Source organism: Delphinapterus leucas, chromosome 5 (assembly GCF_059928025.1).
Source record: "Delphinapterus leucas isolate spDelLeu-1000000601 "Yukka" chromosome 5, BTC_Dleu_Yukka2, whole genome shotgun sequence".
Lineage (NCBI taxonomy): Eukaryota > Metazoa > Chordata > Mammalia > Artiodactyla > Monodontidae > Delphinapterus > Delphinapterus leucas.
The window spans coordinates 71,575,481-71,594,166 of record NC_143133.1 but is presented as its reverse complement, the minus strand read 5'-3'; the positions used below and the strand labels follow the sequence as shown (position 1 = coordinate 71,594,166).

General features: G+C 35.4%; 1 protein-coding gene across 18 annotated transcripts in view; it reads left to right on the top strand.

Moving 5' to 3' along the window:
• FRYL (FRY like transcription coactivator) overlaps nt 1-18,686 on the top strand; it is a 293,278-nt gene that overhangs the window by 96,463 nt on the left and 178,129 nt on the right. For 8 of the 18 annotated variants that reach the window (XM_089911901.1, XM_022564644.3, XM_089911904.1 and 5 more), the window contains one exon: nt 13,045-13,176. The exons of 1 other annotated variant lie outside the window; for it this stretch is intronic. Coding sequence is in view for 7 of the 17 variants with exons in the window: in XM_022564636.3 (XP_022420344.1) it covers nt 16,817-17,006 (190 nt within the window). In the remaining 10 variants the exon portion in view is untranslated. 9 more of the 18 variants (XM_022564636.3, XM_022564627.3, XM_089911898.1 and 6 more) reach the window with 2 other exon arrangements.

Sequence of the window (18,686 nt, the reverse complement as noted above, 5' to 3'; positions counted from 1 at the left end):
TTAAAAAAGAGGTAAATCTCAAGTACAAGTTTATAAATATCTTGTATTGAACCTTCAGGGAGTGACCTCATTTAGAAATAGTAAAATCTGACTTGCCTTTTGAAACAGTCTTTACAGTTCAGTGGATATCAAATAATACTTAAACTCTCTATACTAGTTTGGCAAAAATATGTTTATATGGCAATATCAGAGAGTTCTTCTGACTTACTGGGGGTATATAGAGGATTAATACTCAATTTCCATGCTGGTGGGGAGGGGTCAATAAAGCCATGACTATGTAGCATATCTAAATGTACCTCTGCTTTTACCTGAGGTATCCTGCTGACTAGTTGTCCACTTAGACAGCTTCTGACCGGGTACCTCGCTAGGTTAAAAGCAGTGGTCTGCATGTTGACTAAGTTTAATATACTTGATTCTCATATGTGGTTTTGTTTGTATATCGGGGCCAGCCAGTATGTTTCGTTTGTGAAGAGAAGGGTCCTATCATTACTACCTACACACTTGCATAAATGATTTTATGTGTTCCATCTTTTAAAATTCTAACAGGTTTTCTTCTCTTCCTTATTCCCTCCCTTCTTCCCTCTCTCATTTTCTTCCTATAAATGAGGTTAAGTCACTTTGTCTAAGTTAATATAGCTTTGTATTGCGTAACTGTGCTACATACATTGTGTTGCCTTCTCATATGAGGTCATTTCTCTGAACTTATAAGGGAAATGGGGTTTATACAGATTTGTCTTACATGTAGTTTTCAGATATTAATCTAACTTTTAAGTCTCTTTGGATCACCTCTTGAATTAAATGACTGTTTTTGATTTCTAATACCTATTGATGCAATAAAAGGGTTGGGAGATTATATAATCATTTTGCCTCCATACTAAATGGGATTTAATTTTGTCATTGGAAATGCAGTAGAAGCTAAACCTTTTAAAGCTATTTTTAAATTAAATTTCCTAAAGTCACATTTCAGATTTTGGGTGTTTCAGCAATGTTAACTAATGAGAAGTATTTTGGTTGTATTATTTTAAGGTAAAAATATCTTAATAGAAATTTTAAATGAGCTTGCTTCAGATTAAATTAGGACATTAAGTCTTAGTTTCTGGAATATGAATTTTTAAAAATCACTGTGAAATATTAACTAGGGCAGGTGCTTATAGGTAAGAATCATATTATCATTTGGTACTGTGATCTTCAAGTTTAGAGTGATGAAGGATTTTATTTTTAAAACTAAGTATCTGTAAAACAAAAAAATGTTTCAAGCAGCTCATGGTTTGACAGGTTTATGAAAGGCTTGAATGATAAAATTGTTGTAAGTGAAATATTGCATTCAACGTAGGATTTATGTAACTAAGTAAGTGAGGGTGAAAAAAACCTGATGAGGTGGGAGAAATGACTCAGTTCCTCACTTTGCATTCTCCATTTTAAATCCTGCATGAATATTACAGCTTCAAATATAATCACAACATTAATTCAGAAGCCTGATATATTAAAAGGTAAGCTTTTGTTGTTTTATAATAACTCCATTTGTACCATACTGGAACTTTCTAGAACAGTCTCCTTCTAGGACAGTTTAGGGGTGGCTGTAGAGCTGGATGAATCACACCACACTGCCAACTCCTTAAGGTTTATGTCTATTCAGTGTTTGTGTCCTTCACTACATAGCTTGATATATCTATCAAGCTGAGCTAGTAAAGGTAGTAGAATTATGTCTATTTTCATTTATTATGCTGTACCTGGTGTTACGTTTCTAGGAACGCTAAAGTTTTTTGGGAAGTTGGTCCAGAGTCAACATTCAAAAAGCATAATTCCAATGACCCTGAATCCACTAAATTGAGCCAGGGACCAAAAATTTTCTCAACATAGAGCAGGAATAAAGGAAAAGAGGCATGCAGGGACCCAGGAGAAAAAGGATGATTTAAGTGGAGGGAAGTTGCAGTTAAACCACAGACACAGCAACTTGCATACTTGGTCAGGTTCTCCCTGTAATGTAGAAATTGCTGACACAGAATTTTGTACCTGTGAGCATCCATCTTAGGGACACATATACTTTATTTTTTTTATTTTTATTTTTAAATTTTTTGGCCGCCTTAGCTCCCCGACCAGAGATTGAACCCACACACACTGCAGTAGAAGTGTGGAGTCTTAACCACTGGATCACCAGGACTGCCCAGAAACATGTATTTTAGATTAAAGGTTATTTTAAGAATTCTGGCTGAGACAGAGAAATATCACTTTCCTTTATAAAATTGTTCCTGGGGCTTCCCTGGTGGTGCAGTGGTTGAGAGTCCGCCTGCCGATGCAGGGGACACGGGTTCGTGTCCCGGGCCGGGAGGATCCCACGTGCCGCGGAGCGGCTGGGCCTGTGAGCCATGGCCGCTGAGCCTGCGTGTCCGGAGCCTGTGCTCTGCAACGGGAGAGGCCACAACAGTGAGAGGCCCGCGTACCACAAAAAAAAAAAAAAAAAATTGTTCCTGGACTTTTAAATTAATAGTGAGACGTTAGCAGAAGATGATTGAATTTAGTTTTAAATAAGCATCTCTATGATTTGTTAGCCATAATATGATTTCTCCCTTTCCTCCTATTTTTTACTTTTGATACGGCAAATTTATTCTTTCTTCATGAAATATTTAAGATAAATTATGTGTTAATTATGCTTAATTATCCTTTTTTGAAAGTTCTCTTGCTTTTGTTCTGAGGTTCAGAATCAATATAAAAACATTGAAATCATAATTGCATTTTAATTTGAGAACTTTATCTCATATAACTCCGTATAATAGCTTATTCTTTTAAAATATAAAAGAATCCAGATGTGCAGTGTTTCTGTTTATTTACTAGCCTTGTCAGTTTCCAAAGCTGAACATTTACAGAAATTATGGGTTTGTTTGGGTTAAAATGAAGTAACGTGCGTAAAGCACCTCACCTAGTTTTTCACACATAGTAGGCCCTCAGTAATTAGTGATGGTTATTTTTATTATTATTGGTCACTTAATTAATTTGGATTTCTAGGGCACCATTTCTTAGGGTGCAGTGAACCAATTCTGAATTCTACCCTCCCATATTTGTAATTTGTTTAGACTGACTTAACCACTGTGAAGAATAAAGCCTATTGGTGGGGTGGAGCTTTTTGACTTTTGTGTGCAAGTCCTTTTAGAGTTACTGGATGTACTGGAATGTGAAAGATTAAGCTTTGTGGCATGTTCTATATGGTCATCCATAGTGACCAAACTGATTTGGAATGTTGTTTTGTTACTGACTTTGAAATGTGTTACTTTCTGTACAGAGGATGTTGATCCGAATAAATTGCTTATTATCCTTTATAAATATCTAGAATGAGACAAATTTGTCAATCGGTGTAAACCTCATCCGACACAGTACTTTCTTTCATAAACACAGGGAGGAAGCAATCCCAGGATAACCTTTCGGGTGATAAAGCCGGGCATGGCTGGGCAATTCAGAGGGTGTGTGATAGCACCCAACTTTGGAGCCTGTCACAATGGGAAGTCATGGCTTGGAGGCCTGTGGTGAAATAGTCATGTTTATTAAGCCTTAATATGTCACTTAAATGGCTCTTCTATCAACAGCTAGGCAACTCCTCAAAGAGAGGCAAAAAGCCATTCCTGTCATTGTAGATTGTAGCTCCAGTTACTTCCTGTCAACGGAGGCTATGAGCACCGCTTCATTGGCAGTGTCTTTCCTGTCCCACCCTCCACGTAAATTGATGACTGTCTCCCTTGTACCCAGTTGTAGCTTGCACAATATTTAGGTAACTTCTCTCAAAGCATCTAAAAAGGGTTGTCCCCTGTGTCTCTCTTCCAGCTTGTCTGTAAGTGGTGGTCGTGTCTGTGTTAGTGTCACTTAGTGCAGATTCTGGGAGCTCAGGGTGGATCTTCAGACTGTGTTAAGTGCACGTCTCCCTGTGGCTTGTGGAGACTCCTCAACATTAACTGGTCCAATTATATTGGACCTCTCTAATTCTTCAATGAAAAACCTCTAGAGGGGCTAATTCTACCGTGTATCCTGTATTTCCATTCTTATTTCTTTCTCTTCTGCCAATGCAAATTCTCGATTTCCTTTATTTCTTTCAAGGAACAATTTAAGTCCTTTTCCATGTAGCTTTTTTTTTTTTTTTTTTTTTTTTTTTGCGGTACGCGGGCCTCTCACTGTTGTGGCCTCTCCCGTTGCAGAGGCTCTGGACGCACAGGTTCAGCGGCCGTGGCTCACGGGCTCAGCTGCTCCGCGGCATGTGGGATCTTCCCGGACCGGGGCACGAACCCGTGTCCCCTGCATCGGCAGGCGGACTCTCAACCACTGCGCCACCAGGGAAGCTCTAACTATAACACTTTTTAAAAATAGGTGGGAGACTGTCACAGTGTATTATATATTATTTCAAATGTATCATATGGGTGTATATATATTGGGTTGTTATATAAAATGTATTACATGTTCATTTATGTAAAATGCATTTTTTTCTTTACTGCAGTGAAAAGAGTTTAGAAAACATGTCCCTAGTCTATTTCACCCTTGCTTTAAACCTGGGGAACAGCCCAAATATATTACTTATTCTTTTTGCTATGCTCTCTTGTCATCGTGACCTGACTCCAAGGTAGTGTTTTCTAACCAGCTAGAAATATACAGAGGTGATATTTTCCCCCAGTACATAAAGATGTGCAGCAAGGTGGTGTTTTCATTACATTGGTCTTGCTTGCATGCCTCTGGGTACAAATAAACACTTTGGTGGATCTAACTGTTAATCTGTAAGAATTGTTTATGATGTGCCTAACTTGGTACCAAGATGTGATTTAAGCACCAAGAGAATTTGGATTATTTAATACTAGTACATAATAAAACTACTTATCAAATGTTCATGTGGGCACATACAGAGGCATAATTGTATTCTTGTAATGCACAGTATAAATACTAATATTGTTTTGGAGAATCAGCATGGTATGCTGAAGCCATGGTTTGGAAAAAGGCATTGTAGTATGTTTTTAATCTGTGGGAATTACTGGCAAGTGTAATTGAGAGATTCTAAATACTGTAGTTGTTTACTTCACTTTTGAATTTGGCTTAAATATTTTTGGTCTTGTTATTTTTTTAATAATCATTGAATTATTGTGATAGAAGTTTAACCATAATTCTGTAGATTTTAATAATTTTATCTCTTAAAGATTTATTTTAAAACAATTTCCCCTGACTAAAGATATTTAATATTTAACATTTGTTTAATATTTAAATATTTGTATAGAAATATAAACATATAAACATGCTTATAGATATTTATACTATATCTTTAGAGAAATATTACATTTAACATTTAAATTTAATATTTAAATATTTAATGATAAATATTTAAACAGAGAGGATAGTGGAATGAATGTTCATGTGCCTGTTCCTCAGCTTCAACTGTGATCAACTCTTTGTTAACTGTACCCATTCCCATTCCCCAATTCCCACTTATTTTGATGCAGTTCCTCTGTCATAACACATCATCTGTAAATATTTCAGGATGTATTTCTGAAAGACAAGGACTTCTATTTCTAGACATACAAAGTAGAATCTTAATCTTTTTGAGGAATGTACTGAAGTTATGAACATTCAAATTGTGTTTGGGATGTTAGAGTGATATAAAGGAAAAGTGAGCTCCTTTAAATAGAATAAATGGAAAAAGAGAAATACCTGATAAGCAGTTGTATCAAAACACAATAGAGGGCTTCCCTGGTGGTACAGTGGTTGAGAGTCTGCCTGCTGATGCAGGGGACACGGGTTCGTGCCCTGGTCCGGGAGGATCCCGCATGCCGCGGAGCGGCTGGGCCCATGAGCCATGGCCGCTGGGCCTGCGCGTCCGGAGCCTGTGCTCTGCAGCGGGAGAGCCCACAACAGTGAGAGGCCCGCGTACAGCAAAAAAACAAACAAACAAACAAAAACACAATAGAAAAGTTACAATGAAAAAGCCAATTAATAGCTTTTAAGTATCCATGGAGAAAGTGGAGAAATTGGCAGTTCTGAATACTTAGTATGTGTCTACATTCTATACAGGTCACTAGGAGTAAGGCGAAGTGTATTTCATACCATTTGCGATAGAAATTCTGTTTCTAGACTCTTTCTTGAGGGAAAAATCAAAGGTGTGTACAAAGACTGCCAATCAAGATATTCACTGCAATATTATTTATAGAGTGAAGAATTGAACCTAATGTTCAATACCAGTGGAAGGATGCAATGCACATAGTATATTTATAAAATTTGACAATATTTTGTAACCAGTAGAAATGGTAAAACATGATACCAATTGTATAAAATGTTGAATGCGTATTAAAAGACCTGAAAGAAATTAACCCAGATATTTACATGAATTAATAGTGGCTATCTCTTGGTGTTAGAATTATGAGTAATTTTTAATTTCTTCATTTCTTTTTTCTTAGAAATGTTGCAGATTTTGTCTATCAGCGTATGTTATATGAGTTAATAAATAATAAACATTTGAGTACTTAACTATGTGTCAAACACTATTTAAGCACTTTTCATCTAAAAGTGAATTCTCATAATAGCCCTGAGAGGTTTTATAATCCTTATTTTGCAGATGAGGAAATGGGCATAGAGAGACTGAATACCTTGACAATTTGAGTCTGTCCTTCTAAGTTTATTGTTTGCTTCTAAATATAGTTTTATCTCCAATAATTAGGAAGATACTGTAAATACTGTTTTGTTTTTCTACGTATTACTTAAAGATATGTGGTTAATATTATGGCATATTAGTTAAAAAATATGATTTTTAATTGATGGATAACATTTCATCTAGTGAATATACCATGATTTTTTTTTCAACTGGTCCTTTGTTTTGTTCTGCCCCTCCCCTCCAGTATTTTGTTCATAAGAATAATGGTACAATGGTATCTTTGTGAATAAATCTCTATGTGCATTTCTGATTATCTTCCTAGAAAAAGCATTTAGAAGTGGAATCATTGGGTCAAAGAGCATAAACATTTTTAAAGGCTTTTGATATAAGTTATGAGACTGCAGGTAACAAATGATCATTCTTCCTTAAACTTAGAGAAATTGTTTTGGCACTATAAATTTGAGAGAAATAGGTCATCTAAACATCAGTGGGAATTTGTGCTTTCATAGTTGCTCTTACAAAAGTGAGGCTTCTCTAAGCTTGCTGGAGACTATAAACACAGAGAAAAAGAGAAAAGACAAACTTTGAAGATTAAATTGTGCCCATTTACTTGCTCTGTGACCTTTCACAGCTACTTACTCATTTTTCTTATTAACTTAAAATTTGAATTAGCCTTGACACCTTTTTACTGTAAATTGTTTTATATAACATCTAAAATACACATATCAAATTTTCATGAATTTTCTTTAATGTTTGATCTTTTAGGACCTCAGGATCATAATTAGGTGGAGAAATTTCCAATGTATAATTTTAAAACTTATAGGTGTAAAAGGCATAAGACATTGATTAGAGACAGTAATAACCCTAAAAGTGTTTTAGATGTTGTATTTTTAAATAAGAAAGCTTTTTTCTAGGGAGTCACTCTCTTTTTGTGAAAAGCAAGAACAAAAATTTGGGGGTAATTGATGGTTTCTGTTAGGGTTAAATAAGGTTTTATTGTGGTTTCTCTTGAGCGTATATCTTCTTCCAGGGACTGTGGTGACTTCTACAGAGACTTTAGCTGAAGATCTGAGCAGAGGGAGGGGGGTTTTAACTTAAGAAGGTCCAGAGAATAATTAATGAAATCAGAAAATTTACCTATGAAGCTACCAAAGAGGTTAGGATCAATTTTTTTCTGGAAAAGCCAAGATTGATAAAGGGTACTCTGACAGTCTGTGAATTTGTGAGAGGGACAAATGGAATAAATAGAAAACATTTTATTGAAATTTGAATACCTTAAGTATTTTAATGGGGAAAAAAAAAGTACAGTCAGTCCTCTGTATCTGAGTCTTCCACATCCACAGATTCAACTGACCTTGGATCAAAAATATTTAGAAAAAAAAATTCCAGAAAGTTCCAAAAAGCAAAACTTGAATTTGCTGCTTCCCACAGCATTAACATTGTATTTACAACTATTTACATAGCGTTTACATTGTATTAGGTATTATAAGTAACCTAGAGAGGATTTAAAGCATATGGGAGGATTTGAGTGGGTTATATGCAAAATACTACACACTTTCATATAAGGGACTTGAGCATCTGATGATTTTGGTTTCCACAAAGAGTCCTGGAACCAATACCCTCTGGATACTGAGGGATGACTGTACTACTTCTTTATACTATGAATAGTAAAATTATGAAACTATCAACTATAAATGGTAGACATAGAAAATAAGCCTAAGGAGGATTTTTATCAGGGGTTTTTAGTCCATAATTAATGATTGGATTATAAAGGTTCATAACCCTGCAAAATAAGGTATATGTGCATTTTGGAAGGAGAGGCCTCCAAACTTTTTTCAGATTCTCAAAAGAATGACTTCAAAAAAATTCAAATTCAAAATTCAAGCTCCTACTAGAAGGTAAGCTCCGTGAGGCTAGGGACTTTTGTCTGTTCTGTTCACTCCTCTGTCCCTGGTTCTTGGCACATAGTTATGCTCAATAAATATTTGTTAAAGGTATGATTTTTGTAAATTTATGTGTGGCATAGTTACAGCAATGGATTTTTTAAAATTAGGGATGGAAGAAAATTCCAGGTTTAGTGAGGTTGATGTCTTGGCTGTTTCTATATTTGATCGAAAATTTTGTTTAAGTCTAGATGAGTAGGTAGGGCATTTGTATGATAATTTTGTGGTCGAATTCCTGTTTTTTTTCTGTGTCAACAGAAATGCTGTAGAATGGGTTAGAAATACTATAGAAATGTAATGCTGTAGAAATGTAACAGGAAATTGTTCTAAACAATACATATTCATTCATCAGTCTATTAGAAAATGTACCTTGGCACTGTTTTCATTTGATTCAGTGAATGAAATTGTTATAGAAAAACTTCCCCTTAAACTTGAGAATGGAAAATTCTCCTAATTGTTTTCATTAAACCAAGTGGTATGGCAGTAACTGCTATTGTGGCTAAAAATGTAAAATCAACAAAATGTTGAAAAATTTACCTGCAGAGAACATTGCTTTATCAGCAAGAGATTTAGATTTTTGCAGTGAAGCCCAATTATTCTAGCTCAGTGCCATTATACGGCATTTTTAGCAGGTGATGTAGTGTAATCTGTGATTGCATTAGTCAGCATCATAAGTTTCCATACTTCTTAAAATTGAAATTTGGTAGAAGGTTAAAAGAATGACAAAAGATTAAAATGCAGGTTTGTTTTAAAAATTGTAAAAATTATAACATTTCTAAAATAAGAGAAAAAGTGAATTTCTAAAAATTGAAGTGTGATGGAACCAGTGTTAATTTATAAATCATTAATTTTCTTAATTAAAGGGATGACTGTAAATTCTTTATCTTAATGACTTTTGCCAGCCAGACAGAAAAGATAATTTGAGTAATTATTTGCTGCCTGCGTTTGAGTCTTTGTGAATAGATTTTTCACATTTTCCATTATCTTCAGCAGATTTAAAAAGTCATTGCATTTTACATTTTCTACACTTATTTTGCTGTTACAAATAGGAGCTATGATTATTCCAATGTATTCAAAAATCATTGCATCATTATAAGAGGCCTTCCAGTATTCCCAGAATAATTTCAATAGAAGGGCAGGAATTTTCCCTTATAGCTTTCATATCTTGCAATGTGGTTTCTTTCTTTAGTTGAAATATGATTGAATCTTTAGGTCACCACACATTCCATTATTCAAGTATAAGTACAAAATACATTTTGAAGTGAAATTTAGAGTTTCAAGTTGGAATCTCTGAAGTAATTTAGCTTAATCTTTTGACCCAGTGGTGTAACCCTTTCTATAGCATTTCTAACAATCTTTGTCTAAAAACTCAGTGAGTAGTAACTCTATTTCTTTATGAAGCAGCTTTTTAAAATGACTTACATAATAAGTTTTTCTTTTTATTATGTTGAACTCAAATCTGCCTTGTGCTAGGCACCATAACTTCCTGTTTTCCTTTTCAAATTATGAAGTATTCCAAGTCTGTAAGTATTGAGAGTACTTATAATGAACATCACTGAGATTCATTTATTCTTAATTTCTACTCTATTTGCTTGAGATTATCATTTTCTGTATCAATGTATATCAGAGACTTTTATGTCACGTCTTACTACAATTAGGATACATTAGATTTGTGGCATTTCTGTTCTTTATTACCCTCGTAATTCTTTTCAGAAAGGAAATGAGGTTAATGTGTTATCTGAGCACCCATTCAACTTTCTCTTTTACTTTCTAGACTGAAGCGAAGCAGGGTTGTCCTTGAAGGACGTCATTTGATCTGAGAATCCTCCCAAGCCCCGGAGCTGGGCCACTGTTCTCTTTATTTATTACACATGGAAGCTTCTAGATCATTAGTCTTGCTGAAGGTTTAAAGCCTTGGTCCTTTAAAGCTTGTGCTGTTTGACTATTTACAGTCTTATCTTCAGTGTTGTCAAACACCAACTGACTTCCTCAAGTCACTCTTGTTTATACGACTTTTTTCTCTTAAAATAAGAAACAACAGGCTTGGTCTTGTGTATACCGTGACCACAGTTACCTAACCTCTCTGACCTTGACCATCTCAAAAGCAGTAGTATAAAAATGGTAATAAAAGTTACTCTTCTTGTAGATAAAATATTCTCCAAATTAATCAAGTGAAATGAAAAATAAAAATGAGTTCCATGTTAGATGATATATATGGAGACAAGGTGAAAGTGCAATTGATATGAAAAAATGAAAAAAAAAACAACCCCAAAACCAACAACCCAAACCACACCCAAACAAAATGAAAACAAAAACCCATCCCTGCTAAAAATGATTATAACCTATAAAGAAAGCCAGGGAAGTATAAACCAAATATTTTCCAGGGTAACTAAAGACAAAAGTTTGTTTATTTTATCAAAAGTGAAAGTGGAAAATAGGAAGGCTGTATCTGTACTAGAGAGGTATTGAAAATTCTAGGCAAACATTGGGAAGTCTTAAAATGACAGTGCTCTGACAGTGTGGTTATAAGAAGAGAAAACACATATAAAAAGCATGGCATTAGCCCTTGCTGTGTCTGAGCAGAAGGATATTCAAAAATGAAGCAAAACGAAAGATGTAGACATGGCAGTACAAATCGATCCTAGATGCAATATTTGCAGTATTCCTAAAACAGCTTTGTCCTCCAGGAGTACTTGGTTTTGTGATTTGTCCTAGAAGACAAAGTGAAAAATAGTTTAAATTTCATTAAATACACACCAGCACATGACTGTACGCTGCTCACTATGTACAAGAAATGGTATGCTATTTGTCACATAAACTTTATTTGCTTTGAGGGAGAAATAATTCCATTAACCTTATATAAAATAAAGGATAAAAAGTTATGGCAGAATTGTAGATATCTTCTTGTTAATAGATTCAGAAATATTTGGTGGGGCAGTCAAAAATTCCATAAGTCTGAATGATATCTGATTATGAACAAGTACATCTAAATTACTATTTTGTTCATATTTACCAGTTTTGGGGCTTCAAAGATTTGGTTTTAGTCATGATTTAGTTGATTATACCTCTGAGTAAATGAAATATCATTATATTTTTTTCTAAATTGGCTAAAGGAATTTCAGATTAAGAAGTTTTAAGTACAAAATTAATATTTCAGCAAGTAGTTCTTTCTGTTGGGTTGGGGCTTAAATTCATTAAACAGAAAAATTAGTAGGAAACCAGATGTGATTTAAAATGAGGTTGATTAGAGTTTCAATGACAAATTAAAAATGTGTCCTATTTAACTGTTGAAAAATGCACAGACCTTTCGTGGTAATAAAAACGTGGAATGTGGGCTTCCCTGGTGGCGCAGTGGTTGAGAGTCCGCCTACTGATGCAGGGGACGCGGGTTCGTGCCCCCGTCTGGGAAGATCCCACATGCTGCGGAGCGGCTGGGCCCGTGAGCCATGGCCGCTGAGCCTGCGCGTCCGGAGCCTGTGCTCCGCAACGGGAGAGGCCACAACAGTGAGAGGCCCGCGTACCCAAAAAAAACACAAAAAAACAAAAAATAAAACATGGAATGTGCATGATTATATGTGAGGCCTTATATGTGGTAAAAGGGTAACTCCCTATGGTCATTGGTTTCATTCTTAGTAGCCATCAAATTATTACATATAAGGTATAGTAGTTCACAGAGTTATTATAATAGGACTTTGAAAAATATACATCCTAAATCCTAAACACTGTCTGTAGATGGGATAAATATTAGGCCTAGTGGGTATATGAACTATTTTGCAAGTCTGATTAATTTAGTGAATAAAATGAAAATGGATTTAATGTATTATTGAACAGTTAAGGTATTAATGTATTCATTCAATCATAGCCTAGTAAAAGCATCATGGCTTGTCACTGCAAAGAGAAGAAAGGAAAAAAACTATAGATTAAAAGGGATTTAGGAGAGACAGTAATAATTGCCTGTATGGATTTTGTTTAGATCTGGATTAGAACAAACTGTTTAAAAAAACACTTATGAGAAAGTTGGGGAAATTTGAGCACTGATTGGTAGTTGATGTTGTAAAGAAATTATTTTGAATTTATTGTAGATATTATAATGGTACTGCCTTATGTTTAAAAAGCAAATCTTTGTCTCAGAGAGAGACATACAGAATTATCTACAGATGAAGGGGTATAGTATAATGCCTCAGAATGATCCAGAGTGGTGGGATAGGAGTTGGGCGGGGGTGTGAAAATATAAATGCAACATGACTTGCTGTGAGTTAACAACGGTGGGTTCATTATACTAGTCTTAATAATTTTGCATTAGTTTGAAATTTTTCATAATAAAATCTTAGAAAAAAGTGTAATGCAACATTAATTGAAAGAGGGATAACTGTAGCACCAGGTGACACTGCAATCAATATAATATATTCAGAAGTAAGGGTAGATATGAGTCACACACAGATGTACTTTTTATAAACATATCTAATGTGTCAATCTTATGTTTTTCTTCAGAGCTGAAGCCGTTTATTTGAATCTTGGATGATTAACACCTAAATGCTTAATTCTCAGAACTGCTCAAGAGTCCCACAGCCAGGATTAGATGATCCAACTTACCACCAAGAAATTACTGTCTTGAATTCTACGGTAAGATTATAATAAATATTCTAAAGGCTAAATAGTGACCATGAGGTCTAAAAAGATTTTTAAATGCTGTCTTTGAGTGACTAGCCTTTATTATAATTTCTCAGTCCTGTAACTCTTATACCAAGAGTTCAAGGTTGTGATAATCAACCAAAGATCTTAGAGATATCAACATGCAAACAAGGCTTTATGGTATTTCCCTGTCATGGATTCAGCATAGATTCAGCTAGTAACAGATACTGGAGTGCCATGCTTTCCCTCTTGCTGTATGTCTCAGGGTGGGTCCTCCAAAAACTGATGCTGGAAGGGAGTTTGGCTTCCGGGATGTTTATTAGGGATCAACAACCTATAAAGAGAGGAGGTTATTGGGCAGAGGAAAGTGAAGTATAATGTAGGCTCAACAAAGCCTTAGCCAACTGAGACAGGGAGTCTTGTAGTTGTAAGAGTTAAGCTTCTTGGGGATGGAGACATATCCTTAATGCCTTTGCATTGGGCACAGGCCATTAAAGAAGCTGCTCGGCAAATATTTGTTGAATGAAGGAAATCTGAGAAAAATCTTGTGGTCCCTCCTATAACACCTAATCCTTGTCCTTCCTTTTTCCAGTTGAAAGTGTGGTTTAGAACAGTGAGGTTAACAGTGACACACATGGTTGTCTTGTACATCATGAACAAACATGAAGGTAACTTGTCCTCCATAATCAGCATGTGTTGCATACCCCTGTGTTCCTGGGCTCCACAGATAAGGAAGACCTACAATGGGACCTGAGGAAAACCACACGTATAAGTTTTAAAGCAGCAGTCCCCCAACCTTTTTGGCACCAGGGACCGGTTTCGTGGAAGACAGTTTTTCCACAGATGGGGGGTGGGGATGGTTCAGGTGGTAACGCGAGTGATGGGGAATGATGGGGAGCGGCAGGTGAAGCTTTACTCGCTCGCCCGCCGCTCACTTCCTGCTGTGCAGCCCTGGGGTTGGGGACACCTGTTTTAAAGAATATGAGACTGTATCAGTAAAGAGGAAACAAACAAAAGAACAACATGGGGCTTCCCTGGTGGCGCAGTGCTTGAGAGTCCACCTGCCGATGCAGGGGACACGGGTTCGTGCCCCGGTCCGGGAAGATCCCACATGCCGCGAAGCGGCTGGGCCCGTGAGCCATGGCCGCTGAGCCTGCGCGTCCAGAGCCTGTGCTCTGCAACGGGAGAGGTCGCAACAGTGAGAGGCCCGCGTATCGAAAAAAAAAAAAAAGAACAACATGGATCTAGAGGGTATTATGCTAAGTGAAGTAACTCAGGCAGAGAAGACAAATACCATGTGATTTCATTTATATGTGGAATCTCAAAAACAAAACAAAGGAACACACATACAACAGAAACAGACTCACAGATACAGAGAACAAACAGGGGCTTGCCAGAGGGGAGGGTGTTGGCGATATGGGTGAGATAGGTGAAGATTAAGAGGTACACATTTCCAGTTATAAAATAAATAAGTCATGGAGATGTAACGTACAGCATAGGGAATATAGTCAGTAATATTGTAACGACTTTGTATGGTGACAGGTGGTAACTAGACTTACGGTGATCTTTTCATAATTATAAAAATATCGAATCCCTATGTTGTAAACCTGAAACTAGTATAATATTGTAAGTCAGTTATCCTTCAGTTAAAAAAATATGAATGAATGAGGGACTTCCCTGGTGGTCCAGTGGTTAAGAATCCGCCTTCCAGTGCAGGGGATGTGGGTTCGACCCCTGATTTGGGGGAACTCAGATCCCACATGCTGTGGGGCAGCTAAGCCCGTGCGCCGCAACTACTGGGCCCTCATGCCACAACTAGAGAGAAGCCCCTGCGCCACAAAGAAGAGCCTGCGCACCATAATGAAAGATCCTGCATGCTGCAACAAAGATCCCACGCGCTGCAACTAAGACCCAATGCAGCCAAATAAATTAAAAAAAAAAAAAGAATGAATGAGGTAAGATGGACAAAACAAAAACCCTGTAAGATACAGTGATAACTCCTAGGGTATTAAGGGATGTGGATTATGGTTCTAACCAGTTTGTTTTCTCTGTGTGTAGGGAATAGGCTGATCAGATATGAATTTTTAATCCTCTTATGCTCCAGGGTTAAGAGAGAATCTACTTCTGAGAAGGACTTTTTAATTTAATTTTATTTTTTTGAGAAGGACTTTTTTAAAGTCAGTGTTTTTTTCTAGTTGGTACAGTCCTGCTTTAGGGCAAGAAATTTGAGTCCTTTACTTGACTTCTTCTTGTGTTTTTTTTTTCCCCTTTTTACTGTAGGATTCCGTGAGACAGAATTTGCATTAATAAATCCTCTAAATTTTCTCTGAACCTTAATACTATATTAATGCTTTATGTGTAGAGGACTTTTACTTAACATCTTTTAAATGAATGAAATAGAGAATAATTGACTTCGTTATTAATGTGGCAGAAGAATAAGGATTAAAAACTCGACAATTCAGACCAGAAATTTCCTTGTTTTTATATTATAACAATTTTCCCTGATACCTGTGTAGACAATTTTATGCTTCATCTTTTAATATATGTAGAGCATTTTCTTCATATTGAGTGTTGGAAGAATGAGATTGTGTTTGTGTTTCACTAAGTGAATCAGATTTTTTTTTATTTTTAAAATGTGTATCCTTCAAAGTTATCAATTGGATTAGTTTAGGGGTGTTTACGTCTTATCTGTTCCCTTTTTTTTTTTTTCCATTTCTTTCGTGTCACTTCGTAACCCCACCAGAGGGCAGGCAAAGGAAGGGAGAAAAGACATTAAGTTCACAAAGTCTTATGTAGGCACCTTTTACTGGCACATTTTGTCATGCTTCTGGATTGTAGTAAGGCAGTGGGATCAGCTACTTTTGCTATTTTAAAATATTTAGTAGAATGCTCAGTTATTTGGAAATAAATTGTGTAAGGTTGATTACTGGGTTTATTTATTAAATATTTATACTTTAACTGTTCAACTTTATTTTCTTAGATTCATACATTTTAAATTATCAATTTTTTTTTTAGTAATTCATGCCAAGGCTTCCTTTCCTACTGTTGATACTTATGATTGATTATAATGAAGAGGTTTCTGTGTGTGTGTTTAAAAGTATATTGGGATGTTTATAACACAGTATAGTTTTAAATTACTCCTTTTCACCTCCTGTAAAACTTGATGTTCCTGCGGTCTATTAGTGAATTTTCAGAATGATAAGAATTATCTTTTGAAAACAAGTTACTGTTTCACATTTAAGTTGTTCAGCATATTTAAAAGTAAGACACACCTCAGACCAAAGTAAATTTGTCTTAACATTATCACAGTGTAGGTTTTCAAAGTCTAAATGTTAAACTAGATGGATGCTAAACACTCTATAGTCCCAGTATTGCTGTTAACACCCATTGTACATGTACATGTATATATGAAGTGCAGTTTCACAGTCGGTAGCTGTTTGACTTCTTATCAGTATGAACAGCAAATGTCCTAAAAATCAGCTTCAAAACAGCTGGCAGTCGACCCACCTAAGTTCACATGACGTTTCTTTGCTCTTTGACACAAAGAGTGGACCTTACCTTCTCATCAAGGAAGTTGGTACAAGCACCATTCCGTGTGCTCGTGGGCCCAGTAATGTAGAAGAACCTTAAAATGGACTTTTTGAAGAGAGTTGTTTCTCCCATTCGTTCGGGAGATGTGGTTTTGGACACTGGAGAGAGTTTTCAGGGAAGTCCTCCAAGATTGCTGAAGTTGAAACCTCTTAGTTTGCTTTCATCAGAGAAGACTGTAGATGAGAAGAGTGGTCACAGTAATTATGACAAACACCAACATCAGCAACTAGGTAAAGTAAAAATGTATTTTCAATCCTTTAATAAAAACTATTTTAGAAAAGTAAAATTATTTTTACAAGTATGAATTCTAGTGAGCATAAATCTTTATTTTGAAAATCAAGTTTCAATACTAAAAAGAATTTAAAATTAGAGTAAATATATAGTGGGCCTAAATTTTTTTAGTATCAAAATTTTGCTTTGAGTTTAGATGGAGAAATATTGATTGCTATAAATCAAGATAAAGGCATTAATAAAGTTAACAGTTTAGTGATCTTGGAAAATATTTTTATGATGAAGGATTATACTTATTGAAAAAAGTTATTTTACAATCGGTAGGGTATATACGTGAAAAACAAGATACTGAGTTTTATCTATCACTACAGAAATCACTTTAAAAAAAGTCCCATTCTTCTAAAGATAAAGAATATTTGGGATGAAATATTAAAAAAAAAATCTTTGAATATAATAATGATTATTTTGTGTCACTACCTTTATTTCATATAATTCTGCAAAGTTGAATATAATGCCTTTTAAAGTTTGAGAGGATGATACTCATGTGTCAGGAGAAAAATCAGGTTTGCATATGGTAACTAGAAAATGTTGGGGGAAAAAAAAGGAAAATCCTTTAGGAAGATGATGAAAAAATGCCTGCTTTAAAATTTGGACTAAAACACTTAAAAATGTTAAAATGTTCTGTATGATTATGAATTTTTATTATAGGGAATATATAACTGCTCATATAAATTAATGTAATATTTAGTAGAAAGATTTTCTGTAAATCCTCTGCAAGTTTAATATATATTCTTACAGCTGTTTTTTATGCATATTTAATATGCACATATACATTTTTACTTACAGAATTTAAAAATGAGATTTACTATCTAAACTGTTCTGATACTTGCTTTTTCATTTAATACATCATAACCATCTTTCTGTCTCTTTATAATGCACGCCATTGTATGACATAATTTATTAAATCAGTCCTTATTGATGACCACTGAGTGACTTTAATTTTTAATTATTAAAAGTAATTATGTAATAAATATCCATTTATTTTATTACTTTATTCATTTATTGTATTACTTTATGCCTTTGTATGATTGCTTCTTAGTATAAATTTCTATGTACATTTAAAATTTTGATAGACAATGCCAAGTTACTTTTCAGAATTTTCTCAATTTAAGCTCCCCAGGGCAGTATCTCTATTTCTTTGTACTCTCCTTAACACTGTTTCTTGTCAGTTTAAAAAATAGGGTCAGGGCTTCCCTGGTGGCTCAGTGGTTGAGAGTCCACCTGCCGATGCAGGGGACACGGGTTCGTGCCTTGGTCCGGGAAGATCCCACATGCCGCGGAGTGGCTAGGCCCGTGAGCCATAGCCGCTGAGCCTGCATGTCCGGAGCCTGTGCTCCGCAACGGGAGAGGCCACAACCGTGAGAGGCCTGCGTACCGCAAAAAAAAAAAAAAAAAAAAGGGTCATACTTAGGAGAAACTAAAATTTCTGTTTTAAAAATATTATGTAAAAGAAAGGAGAAGGAGCTTTTAAGTTTTAAAAAGAAATATATCTAGAATATACTGGTTTTAGAAGTCTTTTTTTTATACTCTTCACTCATTTGGGTGGATAAAGTGGAGGTGAGACTGCTGATGGGTTAGTGCCTCTTAATTTCAATTAAAATCTGTAAATCATTCAGTAC